This window comes from Desmodus rotundus, chromosome 3 (assembly GCF_022682495.2).
Source record: "Desmodus rotundus isolate HL8 chromosome 3, HLdesRot8A.1, whole genome shotgun sequence".
NCBI lineage: Eukaryota > Metazoa > Chordata > Mammalia > Chiroptera > Phyllostomidae > Desmodus > Desmodus rotundus.
In genome coordinates this window covers 126,760,675-126,788,255 of record NC_071389.1, presented here as the reverse complement: position 1 = coordinate 126,788,255, position 27,581 = coordinate 126,760,675, and the positions used below count along the sequence as shown (strand labels likewise).

The 27,581-nt window shown below is 39.7% G+C and overlaps 1 protein-coding gene and 1 non-coding gene across 2 annotated transcripts in view; both read left to right on the top strand.

The window, feature by feature from the left end:
* Nucleotides 1-27,581, top strand: part of TMTC2 (transmembrane O-mannosyltransferase targeting cadherins 2) — a 398,129-nt gene that overhangs the window by 282,861 nt on the left and 87,687 nt on the right. The window contains exon 9 of the mRNA XM_024572656.4: nucleotides 26,883-26,964. Coding sequence (XP_024428424.2) covers nucleotides 26,883-26,964 — 82 coding nt within the window. The remainder of the gene's footprint in view (nucleotides 1-26,882; nucleotides 26,965-27,581) is intronic.
* LOC112316795 (U6 spliceosomal RNA) lies at nucleotides 18,713-18,816 on the top strand. Its single transcript, XR_002976045.2, has one exon. It is a non-coding gene; the product is annotated as a U6 spliceosomal RNA (small nuclear RNA).

The window sequence follows — 27,581 nt, the reverse complement described above, 5'->3', positions numbered from 1 at the left end:
GGGTTGGTCCCTCACCCACGTGTGGTGGATAAAAATTCTGGAGGTATATCTGGGGAGAGAGGAGTCCCAGCCACACACCAGGCAGGCCCCCCAGCCCAGATTTCCATTACCAGGAAAATAAGTCCCACAACTTATAACTGCAAAAACCAGTGGGGATTGAGTTGGTAAATCAAACTTTTGGAGCCCCAAGCAGCTCATCTTAAAGAACCCACACATGGACTCCCACTCAGACTCACTCCCTCTGGGCTCTGGCACCAGGGTGTCACCTTGAGGGGCACCAGTGGCATGCAGGAGAAGGCTGAGGTGTCTGGCATCAAAGTGAGCAGAGGCCATTATTCCTTTTCTGGGCCCTCCCCCCACAGAGTGGCAGCTTAGTGCACATGTGAGACTCCATCAACCTGGGTAACACTGATCCACCTTGGAGATCCCCAGAGGCTCTGCCCCACCCGACTTATGGGCCCATCCAAGCTGCTTTTCCATATGAATGGCTGTTCTTGGCTCATGCTTCACACCTTCCTAAACCCTTTCAAACAAGCAGAAGCTGGCCTCAGTGAGCCCCAGGCCCAGAAATAGCAGGCTAGAATTTCAGCTTGGCTTCTCCTGGGAATCTCCAAGCCAAGCACAAGTAGCAGCCATCTCATATTGCTTTACAGCTCAGGGTGGCCCCAGGCAAAACACAGATGGGGGCTAACTCCTATCCTTGTCTTAGCAGAGACGGAGCTATCAAATCTTACCCATCTGTTTGCCCCCACAGTGGGTTCAGAAAATATCTGACGATACACCTACATATGTAGTATACAGGGTCGGGCAAAAGGAGGTTCACAGTTGTGAGTATGCAAAACACAGAGTTCCCTCCCGCAGTATTTATTGATCACTGTATTATTTTCCATACGAACAACTACAGACCTACTTCTGCCCCACCCTGTACATACGCGCACACACACACATTTACAGGCTCTGGACTTCACATGTTTTACATCACATATTGTGGATATTGCTTTGGTTATAAAACGGCAGAGATGGATAACCAGGAGGCTTTTTCTGGCTAAAGAACAAATGCCAACAAAATGCAATTTTTGCAGTTTCTCACAGTAGCAATCTGCACTGTGAATCACTATGTAAATGTCTTCGGCAATACCCTCATGTTCTCTGGGGACTAATCTTATTTTAGTGGTAAACAAAACAAAACAAAAAATAATAGCAGCAAAATGATCCTTCACCACTTTGGGACCCTTTCTAACAACCCAAAATGTCCCAACTGTACCGCTACCAGAACTCAGTGTGACCCTTAACAGTGTCTTTCAGTGGTGACTGCCTGGGTGTGTAAGAGCCTACACACCAAGTGGACAACTACAGACCGCATCTGATCACCACCACCCTGTCCCTGCACAGCTGATCCTCCACAGAGGGCAGAGGTTGGTGGTCAGTGGTCACAGCCAGTCCTTGCAGCTGACTGGCTTGGGTAAATCCCTCCCATTGATCTGCCAACAGCAACCAAGGCTCAACTACAAGAGGAGGGTGTACTCAGCCCACACAAAGGGTGTACCTTTAGTACCCAGTTTGGGTGATAGGGGAGGCTATGTCACTGGACCCCGGAGGATGCTCACTACATTAGGCCACACTACCAAGACAGGGAGTCAAAGCAGCTCTACCTAATACATAGACACAGGGAGGCTGCCAAAACAAGGAGACAAAGAAACATGGCCCAAATGAAAGGACAGATCAAAATTCCAGAAGAAGAGCTAAATGAAATGGAGATGAGCAATCTATCAGATGCAGAGTTCAAAACACTGGTTATAAGGATGTTCAAGGAACTTAGTGAGGACCTCAGCAGCATAAAAAAGATCCAGTCAGAAATGAAGGATACACTAATTGAAATAAAGAACAATTTACAGGGAAAAAACAGAGTGGATAAAGCTGAGAATTAAATCAATGATTTGGAATATAAGGAAGCAAAAAACAATGAATCAGAGCAACAAGAAGAAAAAAGAATCCAAAAAACTGAGGATGGTGTAAGCAGCCTCTGGGACAACTTTAAGCAATTCAACATTCACTTCATAGGGGTGCCAGAAGAAGAGAAAGAGCAAGAAATTGGAAATGTATTTGAAAAAACAATGAAAGAAAACTTCCCTAATTTGGTGAAGGAAATAGATATGCAGGTCCAGGAAGCACAGAGAATCCCAAAAAAGATGGATGCAAAGAGGCCCACTCCAACACAAATCGTAATTAAAATGCCCAAGGTTAAAGGTAAAGAGATGGGGGATGGGGGTTGTGGAAGAACTGATGAAGAAGAGAGGGAGTTAAGAAGTACAGACAGGTAGTCACAGAATAACCATGGGAATGCCAAGTACAGTAAAGGAAAGGGAGTAGCCAAAGAACTTACACACATGACCCTTGGACATGAACAAGGGTAGGGGGATTGCCTGAGGGAGTGGGGGGTGCTGGTTGGAGGGGAGCAAAGCAGAAGAATCAGGACAACTGTAATAACATAATCAATAAAATATAATTTAAAAAGGAAAATATAATAAAGATTAAATTTTAAAAATAAAATAAACGTGCTGTGTTTATTATACTATATAGTTTCTCTAATGTTCGAAGGAAATATAATATGAAAGGGAGGACAGGATGAGAGGCCTGAGTGAAGTGACCACTGACTTTTACCTAGTTAATGTTTAGCTGGTAGAACACTGAGCTGGAGCCAGAGTCCCTGAGCACTTTCCCGCCTACAAATTTATTTCCTCTCACAGTGGAAACATAATCTTTTAAAAGGCTTAAGATGCAGCTACAGTTTAAGCTCATTTCTGAAGTATCACTGAGGTTCTTTGTCAAAAGAGACAGACCGAGGTACATTCCTGTGCCTACACTGTGACTCAGTGGGCACTGTAGTAACTGTACCCTAGGTGGGAGCCAGCAGCATGAGGCTTCACACATAAAAAGGACATTTAGATCAGTTTGACATTTGCTAGGTGGCATTGGGTTGAAGATGGGCACTGACCGTTGTAGGAAGCCATGCATTGTAATAGCATGTAATGGAGGGATAGGTAGTGCCGTTCAACTGTAAATGAGAGCATACAGTTGAAGTTAGATGTAATGGTCAGTTTGGGAAATTTTTGGACCTGAGTAATGGAGCTTGAAGACATTATCTCCTATATAATTTGCTCTATTTCTTATTTCTTGGAATGAAACAGCAATAGCTAGAAGAATGGAATTTTTGTCTGCTTGAATCAGAAATTTGCTCATTTTTAAGAAGAAGATTACTGATTGGCAGGAAAAAAATCCCATTTGATATAGCAACAAGAAAAATAACGCACCTAGGAATAAACCTAACCAAGGAGGTAAAAGACATGTGTACTCAGAAAACTACACAACACTGAAGAAATTAAAGAAGATACAAACAAATGGAAGCATGTACCATGCTCATGGATTGGAAGAATTAACATCATCAAAATGGCCATACTACCCAAAGCGATTTATACATTCAATGCAATCCCTATTAGAGTACCCATGACATATTTCACAGACATAGAACAAACATTTAAAAAATTTACATGGAACCATAAATGACCCCGAATAGCTGCAGCAATTTTGAGAAAGAAGAACAAAGCAGGGGGGATCACAATACCTGATATCAAACTGTATTACAAGGCCACTGTAATCAAAACAGCCTGGTACTGTCATAAAAACAGGCACATAGACCAATGGAACAGAACAGAGAGCCCAGAAATAAACTCAAGTCTATATGGTCAATTAATATTTGAGAAAGGAGGCAGAAGCATAAAATGGAGCAAAAACAGCCTCTTCAACAGATGGTGTTGGGAGATCTGGACAGCTACATGCAAAAAAAGAAACTTGAACATCAGCTTACGCCATACATGAAAATAAACTCAAGATGGATGAAAGACTTAAATGTAAGTCGTAACACCATAAAAGTCCTTGAGGAAAACATTGGCAGGAAAATCTCAGACATTCCACGCAGCAACATCCTCACAGACACATCCCCTAAAGCAAGGGACATAAAGGAAAGAATAAACAAATGGGACCTCATCAAAATAAAAAGCTTCTGCATGGCTAAAGAAAACAGCACCAAATTACAAAGAGAACCAACAGTATGGGAAAACATATTTGCCAATGATACCTCAGACAAGGGCCTGATCTCCAAAATATATAAAGAACTCACACGACTCCACTCCAGGAAGACAAACAACCCAATTAAAAAATGGGTGAAGGACTTGAACAGACACTTCTCCAAGGAAGACGTACAGAGGGCCCAGAGACATATGAAAAGATGCTCAGCATCACTAGCCATCAGAGAGATGCAAATTAAAACCACAATGAGGTACCATCTCACACCAGTCAGAGTGGCCAACATAAACAAATCAACAAACAAATGTTGGAGAGGATGTGGAGAAAAGGGAACCCTAGTACATTGTTGGTGGGAATGCAGACTGGTGAGGCCACTGTGGAAAACAATATGGAATTTCCTCAGAAAACTAAAAATGGAACTGCCCTTTGACCCAGCAATTCTGCTTCTGGGATTATACCCTAAGAACCCTGAAACATCAATCCAAAAGAACCTATGCACCCCAATGTTCATAGCAGCACAATTTACAATAGCCAAGTACTGGAAGCAGCCTAAGTGCCCATCAGCAAGTGAGTGGATCCAAAAACTATGGTACATTTACACAATGGAATTCTATGCAGCAGAGAGAAAGAAGGAGCTTATACCCTTTGCAACAGCATGGATGGAACTGGAGAGCATTATGCTAAGTGAAATAAACCGGGCAGTGAGGGACAAATACCATGTGATCTCACCTTTAACTGGAACATAATCAACAGAAGAAAAAAGCAAACAACATATAACCAGAGACATTGAAGTTAAGAACAATCCAACAATAGCCAGAGGGGAGGGGGGAAGGGATAGTGCGGAAAGGGGTTTTCAGGAACTACTGTAAAGGACACATGGACAAAATCAAGGGGGAGGGTGGAAGCAGGGGAGGGAGGTGGGTTTGGCTGGGGTGGAGGAGAGGGGTGGGGAGAAAATGCAGATAAGTGTAATTGAACAACAATAAAATAATTTAAAAATTGAAAAAAACAGAAAATTAGTAATTGGGAGCCTATGGTCCTATGTTTTAAGTTGTCTTTGCATACCTAAAAACGATTATTACCACAGGAGTGAGTTAGGATTAAGTTGAAATCTATTGGTTTGGCTTAACATAGTCTTTTGAGGTTCTTTTCATCTGTTCACTAGGGCACTCATTCTCCTGAAATATAATCATCTTAACTGCTCTTCCCCTCGCCACTTCAACAGTGCTTACCCTATAAAGATAAATAACCACCCATATATATAGGCACTTATCAAATTTGAAACCTTTGCTTTGACTATAAATATTAAAGCTGATTCAATAAGTAATGTTGCATGGCAAGGATTGCTTTGGCTTGATAATAAAAGGGGAAATTTAAAATAATGGTGAAAGGTAGGGTACCAACAAGATTTCACCACTGCCTGTACTGCTGTGATCGTTTGTACTAATGTACTGTTCCCAAAAGATACAAAATATACTTCCAAAATGTGTTCCATAGACATTAGTGTGTCTGGATGTTTCTTTTAAAAATAATAGTCAAATTAGTGTGGGAAAAGCTGAATACTATATTTCCTTCTTTAAATATGTTAAATACATATTACTTACTAAAGGACCTGAAAGCCTTTTTGTATTTTGAATATTTATCTGTACGTACAATGAATATTTTATACTTAGAATATGTATTATGGAGCCCTTTAAGTCGAACTTCTCATCATCAAGAATGTCCTGCCAAGGAAACTCTGAGGATAACTATGGCTTACCAAACTGCAAGGGGTGGGGCTTAGAGTACAGAAGTTCCGGAAATGCACGTAAGTGGAAAAGACACTGAATTTTACCTAATGGACCAGCACACTGGAGCAGAAACACCTGAGATGTTGCCAACCTAGTAATTTAGTTCATTCTTAAGTAATTATTTAGTTTGAAACATTTAAGAATTTAATAAAAATTGGAGCATAGTTTCTTGTTTTCCTCCATGATGAGTGGACAGAGATAGTAAAAAAAATTCCAGGAAATTAGGATGGAGGTGTCACCAAGATCAAGATTTGGGAAGAAAAAGAAATGGTTCACATTGGGGCTAGAGCTACCCTAAAAAAATAGTCATTGTCTAAATTTGTCCAAAACCAAAGTGAGTTGGACTACAGTTGATGATGATGTATGTGTTTAGGATATGCCCATCTGTAAGTGAGTGGATCAAAAAACTGTGGTATATTTATACAATGGAATACTACGCAGAAGAAAGAAAGAAGGAGTCCTATCCTTTGCAACAGCATGGATGGAGCTGGAGAGCATTATGCTAAGTGAAATAAGCCAGGTGGTGAGGGACAAATACCATATGATCTCACCTACACGTGGAACCTAATCAACAAAACAAAGCAAGCAAGCAAAATATAACCAGAGACATTGAAATTAAGAACAATCTTACAGTAACCAGAGGGGGAAGGGGGATAGCGGGGGAAAAAAGGGGAAGGGTCAAGTCAAGGAACATGTATAAAGGACCCAGGACAAAGCCAAAGGGGGGTAGGATTGAGGGTAGGAGGTGGGGGTGGGTGGGGAGGGGGAAGTGGTGACAGGAAAATGGAGACAACTCTACTTGAACAACTGTACTTGAATGACAGTTTAAAAAAAAATCTCTAGAATACAGGTAGAACAAAAGAACTTTGTTTTTACTCATTAAATTTAAGCCATAATTTTGAAAGAGGAAATTCACTTCATTAATTTGTGACCAGATGCAAATTATCTTTTGTTTTAAATTCCTCAAATATAAAAAGCATTTGATCTTTGCAATATTTAAAATTTTTCCTGTCGTGAATGTACTAAATGCCAATATGTATATCCTACAAAGAATACGGGGCAGGCTAAAGTAAGTGTATAGTTGTTTATATAGAAAATAGTACAATAATTAATAAATAATAATACAACAATGAATTCTGTGTTTTGAGTCCTAACAACTGTAAACCTACCTTTGCCCCGCTATGCAATATAGCAGAGGAAGGACTTGTGATTTGAGTTTTTTCCTTTGCTGGAATACCCTCACCCACCTATTTAGCAGTTTGAGTCAGAACAGGTGTTTAAAATTTTTATCTTATGAATTTGCTACTGTTAGAGACTATTGCAAGCTTTTGTAAAAAGAGAGAATATTGCAATAGAGACAGACCCATACATTTTTTAATTCAAATAAAACAAAGGCTGCAATTTTGTGGCATTTACATTAGATTTTTAAGAAATTAAATGTTTAATAAACTTTTTGTTTTAAAACAGTTTTAGATTACAGTATTATTGAGAAGTTAGTATAGAATGTTCCAGTATGCCCGACACCCAGTTTTCTTTATTAATTAACATTATACATTAATGTGGTACATTTGTCACGATTAATGGGCCAATATTGATATATTATGATTAAATAAAGTACGTATTTTATTCCGGTATCTTGAGTTTTTCCAGTTTCCTCCATGTTCTAGGACCCCGTCTAGGGTGCCACCTTTCATTCCGCTGTCCTGTCACGCTGGGCCCCTCTGGCTGTGGCGGTGTCTCCGGGTTCACGTATTGTTGATGATCTCATCAGTTTTGAGGAGTGCTAGTCATGTGTTTTATAGAATGTTCTTCAGTTGGTATTTGGCTGGCATTTTGTCACATTGGACTAAGGTTTTGGAGGAAGACTACAGAGATAAAATGTCACTCTTCTCTCATCATATCTAGTTATTTACTATCAATGCGACTTAACATTGTTTTTGTTAATTTGGAGGACTTGGCTTGAGGTGGATTTTTGTCACATTTCTCCAGTGTAAAGACACTCTTTTTCCCTTTCCTTTCCACACCGTACTCTTTGGAAAGAGGTCACGGTATGCAGTCCACACTTAGGTAGCGGGGGTTATGCTCTCTCTTTGAGGACAGAGTACCTGTATACATTATTTGATATTTTTATGCATGGAGATTTAACTCTTCTCCTTAATTATTTGTTGAAAATTTTATATATATTAGCGTAGACTAAGGAATACTTATTTTATACGTTGGGTTGTAATATGTTTCTACTATCCACTTTGTTGCTTAGGTTGGCATCATGCCTAGCTTTGATCAGGTTTCATAGGTTTTCGTAGGTTTCTGTGTCCCTTTGACTCACCTCCATCTTGTGTGTGTTTTCATCTTCGGGTTCCTTCTTACTTTCTGTCACTGTAACACACTCCAGGCTGATCTTACACATTTGCTGCCCAAGTCCTAGAATCAGACATTTTTCCCAGGAGCTCTGGATCCTTTTATTGGAAAACACTTTAGAAACCAAGATCTGGGTTCTGGGTGTACTTTGTGCTACTGGGGCGTCATTGTTCCTAGGCTCTCTCAGATGGCAGAGTAAGGAGATACACTTCCACCCTGGCTGATACACAGACACTCACTCGTATTTCCTTAGCAGTTAGTGTTCCCATATTCCTGTACAGTGGTTTCAGAATTGTTAACTTGCACGCCCCTGGCGGAAGAAACTTTGTCAGCTAGAAGGCTGTTTGTAGTCACAGGGTCTTTGCCTTACATTTTACCGACTACCTCATTTCCCAACTTAGGCCAGCACCTTGTGGCCCCATGTTTCCAAACAGACTGCCGCTTGGCCTGGAAGATCGTTTTCCTGTCTCTCCAGGTGGCAGCATGTGACCTGTCCATTTAGTGTCATCTTTAATACTCCCTTTTACAAAATAGTTAGTGATTCTTCCAGGCAGCCTTAGTGCTTCCAGGGTTCTTACTGCATATGGATATCTTACATGATAGCTCTGTACTTGTATATTACTGTTTGTTTTTATAGACACTGAGAAGGGACCCTGTCCCTTCATAAATGTCTGTTGACTGAATATACGTGAAATGACTCTGAGGCAGAGATTGGTTCATCTCACGTAAAGTGTTCTGTCCGGGTGTAGCACTGACACATCACCTCCCTTCTCCTTTGACGTAACTCTTCTGTTCCCTGTGCTCTCATGAAAGCAGATCCATCACCTTCTGTTATTGTTTGCTGTTTTCACGGCTGTCCTCCCCATAGACTGAGAGCTAGTCTAGCGTATCAGCTTGGTCTCATTGATTATTTTAGGTGTGAAGGGACGATCTTGTAAAGCAATAACTTTGTTGAGCATATACATTATTTTAATGTTGTATGGTGGAGGGAAAGGGTGAAAAAAGAAAAATTAAAAGTTTGAAGAAATAAATGGCAAAATTGAAGATTTGTGCAAATAATTAGACAGAAGGGGGGAAATGATGTTTTGAGTAGGTTAAAGGTAAATAAAAAATATGAGAACTTACATTTTTTTTTACTTCATTCCATTGGTTAAAAATGTCAGTTTCTTAGCATTAAAGAAGATCTAAGAATTATTTTCAAGGGTTGGACAATGGTTGTATAATAACATTTTGGCTGTAAAATAATTTTTTGTCTCAGTAAAAATGATATGTTAATCCTATAACTTACAGAACTGGTCATTATTGAAAGATAGGAATACAAATGTAAAATTGAATGTATTTCTTTATTGTTTTTCCACTTGATTACATAGGGGAGTGTCAACTTCTGGCTATCTGTTTTGCTCTGCTAGCCTTGGCATGTAATCTCAGAAAAAGACTTCATATAAATGATTCATTGCAGAGAGAATTTGTAGAATTTCATGAACAGGGGTAGTGATGAAAGTGAGTGTGTGTTCTTCTGACAGGTATAATAGAATACAGATAATCCTCTATTTTATTTTATTAAGTATGATGTATGGCAGCCAGGAATAGTACTATTTTTATAGAAATTATCATAATATATAATTTACTTGAAGAATCACCTTGATGTATAAATTTGGTGGGATGTAGAGCAATATGAAATATTTTCCACAAGATGTGATTAAGTTAAATTTATACAGATGCTGATTATAGAAGAAGCAAGCTTCCCTTTTTGTGGTTTTCCTATAGTTTTGTTGAAGTTCATTTGTGATCTGAGAAAGTGTTAACTTTCAATTAACACTATTGCTTGCTCAATTTAAAACATAAAATTACCATTGTACTAAAAAACATTTAACAAACCTTTACTTACAATTCCAAGGGGTAATTTTTTCAGAACATTGTAGAGATCCAAATATTTATGAAATGAAAAGATTGGTATTATTATTGTAAGACACCCAAATCTAAAACAGTCACTGTCGCTGAAAAAATGAGCATGTTCTCTTATATAAAATCTTTCTTAAAGATAATGTGACTTACTTTAAATGACTCTTGTTTAGGCACATAACTTGGTCTCCTACTTTTCTAAGTTCATTTATTAATCCAGTTAATCTGACAACACCAGAAACTGCCTTTTCTACTATTTCTTGCTTATCATTCAGTACAGAAACTACCTGCTGGAAATAATGTCTTCTCTGGGTGTTTTCTGTACTTTCTTCTATTTTTTCTCCATTGCCTCCCCAGTATTTCTTATTGCATTATTATATTTTTAAAAGTAAAATAAATTAACATGATCTATAGTCATTTACTTTGAAAAAGTAGTGTGAAATATGACAGATTTGAATAAAATGTTTTGATTAAAGTTTTGCTTCTCTGAAATCCCAGCCATCTGAATGTTGCAATATTGAGAGCCAACTGTCAATTTTCTATTCTGTTATTATTCTAAGATTGGTAGCAGCTTGAACCACGCTAACTACTTCAACCTGAACTTGCCAAATTATATTAGCATTTCAAGGAGAAAATGGACCTTTTGGAAAACATGTATTTCTGGATGGGGGAAATGTATTATTAAACTGTAACCAGTATTTTTGTGGATTTTCCAGTTTTATCAGCAGAAGTCCTAACATGTTTTTTTTTTCAACTGAAACTTCAGTTTCAGACTTTGGTATCCACCCTGATTTCTCTTTCTTCAAATTCTCTGATCCCCCCCCCAAAATTCTGCCCACAGTAGTCTAAGACATTCCAGAATAAGAGACAGTGTAGTTAATAACTAAGTATTTTGGATCACAAAGTTCTTTATGTGACTGTGTTATAAGAATGTTATTTTAAATAATGAAAAATAACCATCTGTTTCCACAATTTACCTTTGGGTAAATCATTTAGATATAAAAGGTCTAGTTAAGAAAAGAACTGATTTATTTTTTTGTGAGTGCTCACAATGTGTTACTGTGTCCTGCTTTTTAAATATTTTTACCTCATTTAATTCTTTTAGGATATTGCACAGTAGTTACTGCTGCCCTTAATACACACACATCATAATCTACCACATGTTGAACATTTAGTGTGCACTGTTCACTGTTGTGAAAGTTTTACACGTGCTGTTCAGTTTTAAGCCGTAGCTGGAGGTACCTTTCTTGTCCCTGTAATATATTCTGGACACATTAAGCAAGGTGCCCAAATAGCCCAGCTGTTTTAGGGATCGTTCCTTAGGAGGAGGTCAAGCTCAGATCTCATTCCCAAGCCCAATGTTCTCTCCTCTATGTCAGTGTTTCTCTTTTTATAACATATTTATGCTTATTAAAAAAAAACTGCTTTAAGGGACATCGGAATAAAGAACAAACTGACAGTACCCACAGGAGTGAGGGGAGGCGGGTAATGGGGGAAAATAGGGGACGGTTTGTCAAGGAACATGTGTAAAGGGCACATGGACAAAGCCAAAGGGGTGTAGGATCGAGGGTGGATCCTACACCCTCTGGTGTAGGAGTGAGGGGATGGAGGGGAAATGGAGACAACTGTACTTGAACAACAATAAATAATAAAATAAAATGGATTTGAAGTCAAAAAAATAAAGGAATTTGTGACAGGAAAAATCTGCAATGTGATGGGTGTAACAAAAATAAATTAATTTAAAAATTAAAATAGAAACTTCTTTAAATGATTTAGTAATTTAATAGTTTATATTTCCCCTAAAGCCTTCACAGTGCCATGTGTGTGTTTTTTATGGCAGGCCACGTGTCCCCCAAAGTGCACATGCATTTCGCTTTGAGAAGTTGAATTAGTCACTCTGTTCCTTCCAAAGACTGCTCTGTGTTTGTAGCAGCCGCACAAGGAATGCGCACACTGCCCTCTTACATAGCTCCATGTTACTTTGTTAGAAATGCACTTGCAATTGGGGTGTCGACTCAGTACCTCTTGGATCTCACAGGTAAACTTGACAACTTGGGTGTCAATGAAACTGCAGACTGTGATGAAGACAATTTGGGAGGTTGATGTGTAGTGAGTTCTGTGCAGCCTTTATAGCACCTGTTTTCTGCCTAGGTCAACAGGGTGTGAAATATTGTCAGTGATTATTTAACCATGGGGAAGACTACTATTAAATTGTCTACCTGGAGGCAAGCAAGTTCAGCTTTCAGTTCTCTGTCTCCATATCACCTCTCTATTCATATTTTTCCTATTAGTGACCCACGATTTCCTGCAATATTACACATTTTCTCTCACTGCAAGAAAGAGAGAAAGAGAATTTCATTTTGTAATAATGCCAACACTCATGTGTGTACACGTCAGCTAGCGCACTATACTACTAGGTGTTGGGAATGATCCAGTTGGGTGATGTGCTTGTCATATGCATTTATACATAACAAACTTGTTCTGCTAGTGATATGCCAGTCTCTGACTGTTTGCTACGCGTGTGCAAATGTGTGAACCGACTTTAAAGATTCCCGTATTCTCACATGTACTACCTCTGGTCACCTCACACTCTAGAAGTGAAAGTAAATGAGTGTTGCTTGCTAAACAGTGCCATTTTCAGTAGATTTTCTTTCTTTGTAAGTCACACACAATTATTCACAGAAAGTGGCTCAAGAATCACGGCCTGACAGAAAGTAGAAATTTGGCAACTTTAGTTGTTAAATAGGCATATTTTGTCAAGTAGGTGTGTTTTGAGTTGGTTGCTATCAAATTAACTTTGGCAAGCTCCTGCTCCTTTTAATGGTGTTTAAACAAGAAATAAGTTGCTTCATCACACTGACATTCGAAATAATGTTCTTAATTAATTTATTTATTTATTTTTGTAGATTTTGTTTGTTTATTTTCAGAGAGAATGGAAGGGAGGGAGAAAAAGAAAGAGAGAATTATTGATGTGTGAGAGAAACATTGATCGGTTGCCTCTTGCACGGCCCCAACTGAGGACCTGGGCCGCAAACCCAGGCATGTGCCCGACCAGGAATCAAACCAGAGACCTTTTGGTTCACAGCTCAGCGCAGTTCACTGATCAGACCAGCAGGGCATGTTCTTAATTTAGATCTTACAAAGAGAACTCCTAAGCCACCAGCACTTGGATTGACTAGATAGTCAGTTGTCTTGATGCCCAGCCAACTTGTCCTCCATCTGTGAGCCAGCTGAAGTATGCCAGCCACCTTCTTTTTGAGACCGCCTCTGACCCATTCAGGCCGAATAGATGCCTTGGTCTCTATTATATGTTAAACATATGCGATGCATATGGGTCCTTTTAAGTATCATCTTGCAATTGAAAAGGGCCTATCTACCTACCTACCTACTTCTAACTATGTGATGAGGAGTGGATGGATGGGTGGGTGCGTGAACGTATGGGTGGACCTCTAGTCTATAAAACTTACCTTTAAGTAGTATAATGATTTCTGGTGATAAACTTCTGGGCCAAGACTATAATGTAGTAAACAGCATTAGCTGTGAAGCCAGATTATTTTTGTTTGAATACCCACTATGCCAAATCAACCTTTTATTCTCTTTTTTTCACCTATTTGCTTTTTATCGTTGTTCAAGTACAGTTATCTCCATTCCCTCCCCTTCCCCCACCCCCAGCCATCCCCACCTCCCTCTTTGATCCCACCCCCATTTGGCTTTGTCCATGTGTCCTTTATACCTGTTCCTGACATACAGAACAAGGCACCTAACCTCGCTGTGCCTGTTTCAGTTTCTGGTTTGGGTTTAATTTTGTTTTAAAAACTAGATAATAATAGTGGCACAGGTGTGTTATGAGGATTTAATGTGGCACTAAACATAAAGTGCTTGAATAGGGCCTGGCACACAGTAATCCGCTCCATAACGTTTCTATTCTTATCATGTAACCCGTAAAGAGACCGAACAGTCTATGTCCACACCACCCCGAACGCGCACAATCTCGTCTGGTCTCAGAAGCTAAGCAGGGTCGGGCCTGGTTAGTCCTTGGATGGGAGAACGTACAATTGCAATGTGCTTGGACCACGAACTGCTTGAAAAGTGTGGTTTTGGAAAACAGAAGATGACTGGAAACTTAATTATGCTTGACAGAGATCCCATGGTCTTGTGCTGTGAAAAGATGCCTTTGTTTTGTTAAGAGTGTGTTGGGAATGGCAAGCTGAGGTCACGGTGAGACCTCACTGATGCCATTAACGGAGCCTACTTGTTTCTTCTGGGGGACATTGGAGTGCCGTAAAAGCCATTGTTTCAGTCTCCTGGTGAATACTTATGGGCAGTAAACAAGAGTTAGGGCAGCTGCAGAATATTTGTCGAAACCAAGAAGGTGGTGCTGTTATACTTACACTGGAACAGAGGGCACAGGCAGAGCAGTTGCAGGCCAACCACAGTAACTTGGAGGCACGGTGTATGCACTTTCAATATATATGTGGCCTGGTTGGTTTAAGAACTCTCCTAGGTAATTGTGCCTTTGCCTTTAAAGGAGAAAGGTACAGAAGAAGATAAATGGATCATTTATCCAACCTCATTTAGTTTCACTCATTAGTACATAAAAAAACTAGAGTTGACTTTATGTCTCACTACTATCCCCAGTCTCAGCGTTGGCTCACTGGGGGAGGGGAAGGGGCCAATCCCTGCACCCTGCTGTGGATTGGAAAGTAGTGGAGACAAAGGTGGATGCCGTGAGTGAAGAATGTAACTTCTTTAACTTGAATTTTAAACCAGTGATTAGTTCCCATGAATTAACTCTATTTCTTTAACAGAGAATCATAAGCAGTAGAGTTCAGTTCACCCAGGTCCCTTGCTTGACAGCTGAGGACAATGAAACTGATTCAGATTAGCGGCTGGCTTTCCCTGGTTGTTCACCTTGGTGTCAGAACCAGACTGGAACTCAGGTTTCTGTTATTGAATCCAGTGTTCTCTTCGGTACCATGGTTAAATCATCAAAGAATTCCATGTCTAAATAAATTAAATAACCTTCTATGTCCTTTACTGTTGAAGCTGTCTACAAAAAAAAAAAAGTATAAAATGTGGCAATTATTTACATCTGGCTTTATCCCCTTGTGAGAACATTTGGATTTGAGCACAGTGGCACCCTGCCAGTGACAAATGGAGGCTCCGAGACTGCCTTCCCATCATCCGCTACCTTTTATGGTGTCTAGGGATTTCTTGCTCTCCTTTGTGACCCAGCTGCAAAGCAGCTGTTGTTGAGAGGCTCCTGCTTTTCCACTCTCACAGGGCAGCTTTCCTAAGCATCCCCACAGGGTTTAAACCTCTGCAGCAGGAGCGTCAGTGCTGAGCGCCGTGAGCCAAGGCCATCTCCATGGGGGCCAGTCAGCATAGCCACTTCCCAACCTGTTGCTAACGATCAGGGATGGAGCCGTCCAGCTAATGTTCAAAAAGCTGGTCCAGACAAACAAGAGGCGCCCATTGCCCAAATAGCCCAGCTTAATGGTTGGTATTGTTGCTAATAGCTAAGATTTTTAGCTTTCTAACTGCACTAATTCCTTAGACCAAGATCACATTGACCACTTTATCCATTTAAAAGGAAGTTTCCCATTGGAAACCATTTTCCATGAACTTTTAGTGCCACTGTATGGACCACAGATTGCTGACTAAAATGTGGTTTCTTTTTTTTGTCCTTGTAGAGAGGAGGTGTTGGTGATAGGGAAACTAGGGGTTAGTTACCTCCTGGGCATCACTGAGGCCTTAGACTGAGTCACATTTACCCACTGGAAACTATGCCGTAGCCCACGGAGGCAGCAGGACTTCCTAACGAGAGTACACATTTCACAGGTGTGTGTAGAGCGGCTGCCTTTTCAAGATATTTACATTTCCACACAGTTTTGACCACCTACTGTGCATCTGGCCCTTATACGACGTGTTGATTAAGCAACTGTCCTGAAGTCATTTACAAATACGAGAAGACAGCAAATGGTGATTGGAGTGCGTAGGTAAACATCACAGCAAAAGTAGGAATCGAGAGCCTTCGGAGCACCCAGAGCTCAGTTCCAAGGATCCTGGGCAGGTTTAGTTTGGCCAACATTGGAAACTTATCTAAGACTTCTAAAAATACTTTTTTGCATTACTTTTCCTTCTAATTTTCAATAGAACTAAGAAAAAAAACCTAGGCATGAGTTTTTTAGACCCAGTTGTGATTTATGTTTTGGCTTTCTGTGTTCTTTTTCAAAACTCTCAATGTGTCTCATCCCTTCTGCTGACAGTATCACTTCCCCTCCCCCTCACAGCCAGATGTGACAGAATTGTCTGCACTCAGGTATCCATTTCCCCACCCCAGCCCCCTGAGATCCCCCCATTCCTTTCGGCTTCAAGGCCTGTTCCATAGAAACACAACTTACCAGCCACCTCTCTCTGTCACTAAGTCCAGTGGATATTTTCAGCATTTGACTTATGCTGTTTTCTTGAAATACAACTTTATCTTGCCTTTGGCCTCTCATTCAGCCTGATTGACAAACCACATCCTTGACATCTCAGAAGTCTCATAGGTACCTCTATCTCTACAATTCTCAAAACTGGGCTTATACTGTTACTTCCTTAACCCGTCCTCCCCACCCCATATTTACCAGATTTCCTTGAGTTCCACAATCAGGAACCTAGCGGTCATCATGTTACCTCATTTCCCCCAGCAGAGCCCCTCCAACACACGCGCCTCTCCTGTCCATGTTGTAGTCCTCTCTGCATTATCTGAATATTCCTCATGTCAGCCCACTAATCCTCATCTCCATCATCAACCTCATTCACTCTCTTTTAAAAGCCTGGACCAATGTGCCTACATCCCCGTGTTCTCATCCCAGTGTTATCCGTACTGCTCCCAGAGTGATATTTTTAAAGCTGATAACCACACATTCCCTCATGTAACCTGTAGGCCAGGTGTGCTGTACTCACCCCTGCTTTTTCCCCTGTCCCCCCTACCCCTCCTGTCTCACTCACCTGGGCTCCATCTACTGTTTCTGTTTTCCTGCCACTGAGGCTGTACCTTTGCTGGACCTGTACTTAGAATACCTCCTCTCCCGTTCAGCTGGTTAATCATACACATCTTCCAGATTTTTAGAGCCAGCAGCAGTCCCTTCAGAAACCTTCCCTGAGCGAAATTCACAACCCTCATCAGTGTGCTCTGCTAACAGCTACAGTTGGGGAAGCATCATGGGGCGGGGGCTGTGTCTGTTCTCCCCACTTTCATCCTGGGGCTTAACACAATGCTAGGCAAGTGATAGGTACCCAATAAGTATTTGTTGATAAAGGAAAGAAATGAATAAGTTCAATGAATTGCTGAAGGTTCATTGTTTTAATTAAAATGGACATTTTTCTGTTTGGTTTGTGATTCAAAGATATATGTGTTATTCTAAAGTCTAAAAATAGCCAATTTTAATATTTAAAAATGGTTTATATAATTTAAAGTAAAATTCTATAACTTAATTACAAATTTTATTCAAACATGATTTCTACTTACTTCACCACACCTTGCTTTTAACTTGTCTTGGAGCTTAAGTATAAGCAGTGCCGTGTACCAGCCTAAGTCACTTGACCAAAAGTAGCTTCAGATGTGGTTGTTTCCCATCACAGACTTATCTCCCACTGAAATGTCCTCACAGTGTGTGTCGAGGACCTCCTGAGGCGTAAAGGGAAAATACACAAGTGAACAGATTTAGAAAGGATATGAAAACTTGTAATATAATAAGAAACCTAAATAAACTAAATATCTTCAGTTATGTAGTACTTTTAAAATTAGCTTTTCTGTGTTTATACCTAAAATCTAGCTTTTTTACTTGTCACAAATATGGAGAGAGCAACATATAATTTATATTTTTAAATTATCAAATATTTTAAATATTAAAGGCAAGTTACTTATTTAAAATAGTTATTTTAAGTGGTCCTAAATGTTGATTTTTTATGAAGCTTTTTAATATATTTTTATTGAAAACGTGATTAAGATGCAAGGTTTTTTTGTTTTTTCCCCTTTTTTTTGCTTCCTCCCTTGGCATCTTTACCTTTCATTTTCTTTTCATGCAAGGTACCAGTTAGCTAGTGTTCCTTATCCTTGACTACGCCTGGTCTGTGGCCTCCTATCTGGCCAGTCTTTCTGAGTTAGTCCTCCAGTCTGTCTTGCCCTAGGCTGTCAGTCAAACAGAACTTGATTACTCCTCTACACATGCACCTTCCTACCAACACTTGTTCCCACACGGTCTGTGCTCTGTGATGGCATGATGCCTGCATTCACCTAGGTGCTGCTGCAAGCTGCTGAGTCATCCTTAACTCTTGTTCTCATGTAATTCCCATACCCCATTCGTCAGCCACCTATCTTTAGGAGATTCCAAACCTAACCGCATCTCACTGCTTCTTCTGCTTTTACGTTACCCTTAGCCAGGGAGTATTAATAACCTCCTAAGGGGTCTTCCTGTTTTCTCTTCTGCGTTCCCTACAGTCAGTTTTTAACCACCCCAAATCTGGAGTGTTTTTATACCTTCCTGTAAAATCCTCCATGGTGTTCCTTCCTGATGAAAAGAAATCCCACTGCGTTCTCAGCAGCACGTACTCTAAAATTAAAATGACACCGAGAGGGTTAGCACGGCTCCGCCCCAAGGATGACACACGAATTCATGAAGTGTTCCATACTTTGTACAGTCCTTGGAGGTGGTTCGACCCTTTGCTTGTTAACATCCAGGAGATTATACGAGTCAGAGAAACATGTGGCATCCAGTATTGAAACTATGGTTTGCACTACTGAAAAAGAAAATTCATTCCAAACTTCTCACAGTGCATGCTAGGTCCTACCTGATCTGGTCCTTCCTGTATCTCTCTCACACTCATTTCCTATGATTCTTTGTGGACAGTGTGTTCCACTGCTGCCATATTGGTGGTCTTCTTAGCCCTAACACTCCACGCATGCCAGCCCTGTGCGTGGCTGGCTCATGCCCTTTGCTTAGGTCACTTCTCAAATGGCACTAAAGGCCTCTCTTAACCACGTTATCAAACGTCACCCGGCCCCATCCCCAGTAGTGGATGGCTCTATTCCCTTAGCCTGCATTATTTGAAGACCAACTGACAGTGTCACCCGTGCCCGTGTAAACTATCATTATACCTCTAGGCTGTGAACTGAGGGAGGGCAGGGACTTTGTCTTGATTACCAAGATCTGGAACCCAGCCTGTCCCATAGCAGGAGCTTTTTCCATTTCTGGGGAGTGCAAAGGCTTCCTTTGCCTGTCTCAGTAGACTAAGATACTGTGTTCTCCAGACACAATTTCACACTAACACAGCACTATATTTAGCAGTCCACTCGAGATGAGTATTTCTCCCTCCATCATTCACCTTCGAAACCCCAGCAGTATAATCCAATGATTCTGATAGTGCTGTTGTCTTAAAAATATTTCAGTTTTTTAAAAAAATGTAATTAGGACAGAAACTACAGTAATTTAAAACCTGTGCATTTCATTTAGCAGTGGGTCATGAAATTCTCTTGTGGTTTAAAGCTTTTCCACAAAATAGGTTCACAGTATTTCACTGAAGTGACGTTTAGTTAAGCAAGTCTACACTGGTGGACACTGGGTTTGTGTGGACAGTACTGCAATGACAATGAATTGCTACCTTTTTTGTGTCTACAGGTGTTTCCTTTGAACAAATACCTAGAAATAGAATTGTTTGCCTGAAGTGTATCTGTGATTTAAAGGCTTTTGATATATATCAAATAGCTCTCCAGAAGATCATATCTCATTTAATTGTATTTTAGCTATGTGTGATATAAGCACATATTTTTATGAGCCCTTGGTAATACTGAGTTCTAGTATTTTGGAGGGAGCGTCACAGATAGAGGAAAATAATAGCATCTCAATGTATTTATGTGCATTTCAGGAAAATTAAATATTGAGTAAGTTTAACATATTTTTATAGCGATAGTAGCTGTTATTTTTTGGTACTTTTAAACTTCTTTTGTTTGTTTTTTTGTGCCTATTGCCCATACAATATGCCCGACTTTCAGGCCAGAAACTCAGCCGCGTGTGCATGATCCACTTTGTCATCTTTGAATGAAAGTCACAGTACTGCAGTCTTCCATCGCTTTGGTCAGCCACTTAATTTCAGCCTGGTTTGTGGCCTCCTTCCCTCCCAGGGTTTGAACTAAATCTGAAAGGCTTAATGATGCTCACAAAGCTGGGGAGAAGCTGCCCTCATCATCTCGGTCTGAGTTGGTACCTCCACCTTGAAGTCTGATGGCTCTGCAGTAGGACTTGGGATGGGTTTTATGGGGTTTGCTCTGCTCAGGTTGAGAGTCCTGGTTCTGGGGCCCAGCCTTCACCTAGGCATACCATCGGGCCGTCCCTCCCCGCTAAGATTTTGACAGCTACTCTGGGTGCTGCCCCTGATAAATCTGAGCACTCCCTATCCCCACTAGCCACCCTTAGTGCCATTTGATGTATTTCAGTGAACTTGGACCTTAAGAAGATATTCCAGGTATCTTTCAGGCAGCTTCTGCTTTGGGATGTTTAGGAAAATCGGTCACAGGAGGCCTGCTATTTATAGAAAATGGGACTTGGGAGAAAATTCAGAGAGGAAAACCACAATCTGTTATCAGTAAACTGTTTAGCCACATTCATTTTTATATCCAGTATCCTTATTCTATTATATTTTAATGCATCCCAGCAGAAATAGTATTCTCTCCCTAAAATATGAATGCCATGGTCCAATGTAATAATTTGATGGGCAAAGTATTTTGGTAGTATAGAGATAAAGTATTTTATCGTGGAAGTTACCATTGCCCCTGTCCCTCACTTGGCATCTGATTAAGGTTAGCTCCAGTGAATTATATTTAGTGTCTTGGAGGGACCTGAGAAGTAAATGATTTGCTGTAAATCGTCTTGGTTTGTAAGAATTTGTTAAACTATTACATTTTTAAATGATTTTTTTCTTTTGTGGAGGAAAGACATATCCTGAAGATACTTCACATATAACATTGTGATGTTAAAAAAAAAATGACTATCAAATAATGTTCCTCTGTTTGTAACTGATGGTCCTCACAAGTTAATTTTTCAAGACTGTTTCTTTAATTGCTTTTTCTTTTGCACTCAAATTGTAATGTATGTTTAAACAACACAGTTACCAAACTACACTTTCAGCTTTTGGGCCTGTTTTATTGGCTGCTTCCCTTTCTTATTAATCTGTGTAGATTTACACTTGAGTGTGAAATGAAGGTGTGCTTTTCACTGATTGGGGAAAATGACTGATGTTCACAGTTGTCAAGCCTTCCAAAGAGTAAACGCTCAATGTGTGGAAGTGGCTGCAAGATGCACAATGCAGGAGAGGCTTCCTTCTAAATAGGACCACCCTGTGGGAGCTCTGGTCTGTTCTGATCGTTATCCCTAGCCATGCTGAACACACAGGCAGGCCCTGGGTAGGGTATAAATATTTCATTGAGAACTGGGCTATTTCTAAGGAACTTTTTATAGTTTGATAGACCTTAGCTCGTGTGACAGATTCCACGTGTAAAGTGGGGAAATTATTATGTTGTTCACAGCTCTGTACTTTACTGAAAATGTATGAACCTGTGAACTAAATAACTGAAGACTGACTATAAGGTATTAAGCTATAGGGAGCAAATAGTGGTAGCCTGTGTATTTGTTGACCATCATATTTACAGAGAACTGGGGTGGCTATAGGAGGAAAGGTTGCGTATTTTGGGAGTGACTGAGTTCATAAGACAAGGGTAGTGAACTCATCCCATTTGCACCCATATGTCCCTAGTGCAGTGTGACACTGTAGAGCCTTGGTCTGTTCAGGTGTCGTTTAGTGAAATAGCAGTTCTGCTCTGTGGCATCGGGACACTTGTGATGCTATAACAAGCTGATGTACTGGTTGATATTATCAGTAGTTTGTTACCAAAAATAAGTACAAAAGTTGTTTTAAGATTTACTTTTTAAAAACAAAACAACTCAAGCTAAAACCATAATGGTGTAATTCTCTCTTACATGTAATATTCCTGAATGGTTTCTTCAGCAGGAGCTCGAGGAACATTTGGGGGGACTGTGTGGCACTCACATACAGGTTTATAGTTATTCATATGGGAAATAATGCAATAGTTAAAAAAACAATGCAAGAATACATTGCGTTTTGCATAGTCACAACTGTAGACCTACTGTTGCCCTACCTGGGTGTATGTGTATATTGGCCCTATATGGTACAGGTATTTATTAAGATTTGAGCTAGATTGTGGAAGATGTTGATAATTTGATGATTAAATAGGATAAGTGGAAACAAGAAGCTATTAAAATATTTTTGAAGAAGGGTATAATGAAAACAGTTCTGCTTAAGGAACATTAATCTGGTGAAATGAAGTTCAGTGAGTAAGAAAATCTGAACTCTCCTTTTGCACTCTAGATGTAAGCTGGAATGGATTGGGATTTTATTTGAGGGAGGAGAAAGTGTTTGGAAGAGAGAGTCATTTTTTTAGGAAAGTTGTTAAATGTAGTTGCTACCACAACATGAAATTCTAAAACGGATTTTTGAAATTTGATAGCTAGGAACCAGATGTAACATTGAACTTGGGAGAAAGAATTCTTTTGAGGAGATAGAAGGAAGAGAAATCAAAGAATGCTACAACTTCATATGCCAGATCTGAAGCTAGTTAATTCCATTTGACTTGTGATTTTCTTAGCAATCCTTCAGAATTGGTACTAATTATGTTGATTTTTCCAAATGAAGGAAAAAGGGACTCAGATATTACAAACAGATACTCAGAGGCACACCATTAAATAAGTACAGACAGCAAGATTGAAACCCAGACCTGTCTGTCTCTAGGCTAGTTCTCTCAGAGAGAACTGGAGAAGCTGCCTGCCCGCTGTGCTCTGTAACTAACTCCCTTACACTTGGGCAGTATGTTCATTACGTGCCTCCTCCAACTAGGGCTGGATGGCAAGCTCTCTGTTTATGGCTAGATCCCTGGTACTCAGAACTGTGCAAGGCAAATAGTAAGCATTCAGTGAATATTTTTTAACCTACAAAAATAAAGAAACGAGCAAATAACAAGTCACAGAACTGGCAGTAGAACCCGAGCCTCGTAATTAACATTCCCCTTATTTGTCACAGTTGACCACAGACAGTCCTTTTTTCTTGGTTTTATGAACCAACTCATGTGTCAAAAATCCCCACCAATATACGGAGTGAGTAATGGTGCTTGATGTGAGGGGTTCGTGCAATCAGTGGCTTACACCGTAATGCTTATAGAAAATGCTGACATCATCTAAAAGACACCAGGAAAAATCTGCCGAGAAATAACTTTTTCCACTTCTTAACTGCTGTCCCTTTAAAGCAATGATAGTTGATAGAGTCAATCTGATTAAACATAGTGTTACCTCCCAGCCATTGTAATCTCTTCCTAAGACCTAGTAAAGTGTGTGTCTGTGTGGTGTATGCATTTGGTTGACTCTTGATTTTATATATTCTTGTGAGGATTTTATTTTCCTTCTTATAATTTGGCCCTTGATTAAGTAAAGAGTAGTCAAAGCAGAAAAAGATGGGGTTTTGCCTGATGGTTTGATGCTCACCCCCAGAAAAGAGTGCTCTGTCCTTTGATGTGTTTTTTCCTGCATCTGGGAGCTGGTGGGACTCTGCCTTTAATAACCGGGTGCATGAAGCGAGCGGAGGCCGCTGTCCTTTGCATTCTGGTGCGTGTTTTTAATGCTGTGCTGCTGTTTTGCCAGGAGACTACAGACAAGGGTTTTACTCCCCCATTTACTGTGACATGATAAATGAACAAGTTTTTCTTGTCTATCCTGAAAAACTTAAATGGAAAAAACTTCACAGACCCTTTTTATCTTTACGTGTAACATTTGCACAGACTTTCTGCCAATGATACTGTTCATTTTGCATCTTTCTTTTAATAGCATCTGCAAGTTCTTTACACATCATTTTCCAAGGATGATTTAAAGTTGACCATGTGCTTTTGAGGTGGTGTGTATAACAAAACATTCAAAATTCTGCATCCTGTTGCATACTATATATGTTTATGTATGTGCATATATATATGTAGAATAATAGTTAATGTTTATTACAAACTTACAGTATACCTAGGTATTATAATTACTTTATGTGTATCACCTTAGAATTTCATATCCCTTTTTAAAAGATTTTATTTGTTTATTTTTAGAGAGGGGAAAGGAGGGAGAAAGAGAGGGAGAGAACTATCGTGTGTGGTTGCCTCTAGCACACCCCATACTGGGGCCCTGGCCCACAACCCAGGCATGTGCCCTGACTAGGAATCAAACAAGCGACCCTTTGACTCGCGGGCTGGCACTCAACCACTGAGCCACATCAGCCAGGGCTAGAAATTTCACATTCTTATGAAATATCTCACTATACTCTTTTTTTAAATAATACATTTTATTTTTAGAGCAGTTTTAAATTTACAAAAAAATTGAGCCAAAAGTACAGAGAGTCCCCATATGCTCACTCCTGGTCCTATTACCCTTCACACAGCTTTCCTATTATTCTAGACTTGCGTTAGCATTGTACATTTGTTAAAACTGATGAGCCAATATGGATACATTATTATTAATTGAAGTCCATCGTTTGATTGGGGTTCACTCTTTGTGTTATATGTCCTATGGGTTTTTACAAATGTGTAGTGACATGTACTCACTATTACAGTATCACACAGAATAGTGTCACTGCTCTAAAAACCCGTGCTCCACCTCTCTTCTTTGCTGTAATAGAGAAAATTCCAGCTAAGAGATGAAATAATTTTCCCAAGGTCACATAGCTACACAAATGCGGGTGCCATTCTGCCTGCCTAGAATCAATGTTCTTAATTTGTATTTAGACTGTCTGATTCATTATAGTCATTTTATCATTTTGGAATCCTAATTTGGTAAGATTTTTATGAATTTTTACTAACTTCTTGAAAGTATTTCATGATATGTGTAAAAAGCATTTTGCCTGTGCTTTTTTTTCCTTTGAAGTTAAAATGCTGGGAGAGATATTGCAAGGAGTTAAAATTTTATTTATTGGATATTTGATGAGATGTGTGAGTTAAAGAGGAATTGTTGACCAGAGTAGCATTATTAAAATGAAAGAAGAAAGGAAACCTGTTGTTTGATCATTTGATGTTAACAGTAGCTATAGGTGGCTGAGGCTGCAGGCTAGGTCGTACCTGCTAGGAAATGAATGCTAAAGAATGTGCAAAAGTGGATTTTTTTAATGAGTGAATAATCAAAAAAGAGGAAGTATGTGGAGACATGAGCTAAAGGTATATGGAGCTTAATTATACACCTCTAGCTTTGGAAGATTTATCTCTATAACTGCTTTTTTTTTTCATTTTAAAGGGTTTGTTTGTTTTTTATTGAATTTATTGGGGTGACATTGGTTAATAAAATTATATAATTTTCTCATGTGCAATTCTGTAATCCATCATCTGTATATTGCATTGTGTGTTCATCACCTAAAGTCAAGTCTCTTCCTGTCAGCATTTATCTCCCCCTACACCCTCTTCTACCTCCCCTACCTCCCTTTCCCTCTGGTAACCCCTGTGTTGTTGTATGTCTCTGAGTTTTGTTGTTGTTGTTGTTGTTTGCTTAATCCCTTCACCCTTTTCACCCATCCCCACAATTCCCCTGCCTTCTGACCGCTGCCAGCCCACTCTCTATCTATCAGTCTGTTTGTATTTTGGTTTGTTACTTTATTTTGTTCATTAGATTCCACATATGAATGAGATTTATGTATTTCTCTTTCTCTGACTGGCTTATTTCACTTAGCATAATATTCTCCAAGCCCATCTATGCTGTTGAAAAGGGTAAAATTTCCTTCTTTTCATGGCCAAGTAATATTCCAGTGTGGGGTGTGTGTGTGTGTGTGTGTGTGTGTGTGTGTGTGTATCACAGCTTTTTTCAATCCATTCATCTGCTGATGGACACAGTGGTTTAAAAAATATGTGTAAAGAAAGAAAAACTATCATTTGAGGTTCATGTAGTAGATCGTATGTAAATTGGAAGGAACAAGGGCATTGTTTTTGTGTGGGACGCGGGGCTTGTTTTTTTGTTCATTTATTTTGGACCACAGCCACTGGCCACACCCAGTGCCTTGATGCCACTTGCGTCAGCACAGGTGCAGGCAGTAATGTTTACTTAAAACTGGAGCTGGGAAGGCGATCGAGTGTTAGGTTAAATCCTGGACTAGCAGTATGTTAGTTGGGAATGACAGTAGGAATTCCAGGATAAACAGTGGTTGTTTGATATTCAACACATTTAATCAGTTTCTTCATGTATAAAGTCTACAACTAGGATAAAATCATCCCCAAAGCTAAAATGGCCATAATTCTTTACAAGGAATGCAAAGGAAGTAATTAAAGGGAGAATATAACATAGACAATGATAATGATGTTCTCACCATTCTTTTGAACTATTTTATCCTTTTGGTTTCTGTGAAACCATTTTTTCCTTTTTTTTTGCTTGCTTCCCTGGCCTCTTCTTTTTGATCTTCGATGAACTCACTCTTCATCTGTTCTTCTAATCTTGGCGTTTCCCAGGATTCCATCTTCAGTCTTCTCTTTTACTATACTCACCTTGATCATTTTTGTTTAAATAAAAACAAAAGAGTTTTTGATGATGATTATCCAGGGAGACTCAGTCTACTTCATTTGGGCCCGGGGGGAGAAGAATCCCTCATGATCCGCTGCTGAATCATCCATTTTCTCTGTTTTTCAAGGGTCGTAAAAGTGAGGCTGAAAAGTTCTTCTTGAAGGCCATTGAGCTGGATCCCACCAAAGGAAACTGTTACATGCATTATGGTGAGTGGTTGATAGTTTTTCCCATGCCCCCCACATTTCCTATTAATGTTGATGTGAGATTTAGGTTTTGCTGGCAAAGAGCATTTTGAGAGGACATTGACTTTGTTATTGCAGACTTAGCCTCATTCCAACCTCTTACCTTCTCATTGAAAATGGACATATTAAAGAGGGCTATGTATTATGTTTTCCTTTAGTAATTTTCATAGGACTTCAGTGGGGAAGGCGTTTGCACAGTGGTTTCTTTCAAGGTCAATGTGGAGGTTAAATGAGTTCTCATCTGGAAAACATCTCACTCCTTGCCTGATGCATAAGTATACAGTTCAAATAGTAGCTCTCTTTTCACTGTAGAAGGTAATGCATTGCTTATGGAATGTATTATTTTTAAGTTTTAGAAGTTTCAATTTTGGCCTCAAAATCTTGCTTTATGGAAGATATGGATGTACACCAGCCTGTACATGCCCGAGATTGAGGTCAAAGACAAATTGTAAAGGGTGTAAAGGATGGCTCTCTCATTCAGTTTGGCCTTGGCCTTAATCATTCCAGAGTGAACTTACATAACAGCTCTGTCACATTCTACTCTATCATTAGTAGTGAGTCATGTGTTAAGTGAGGCGAAG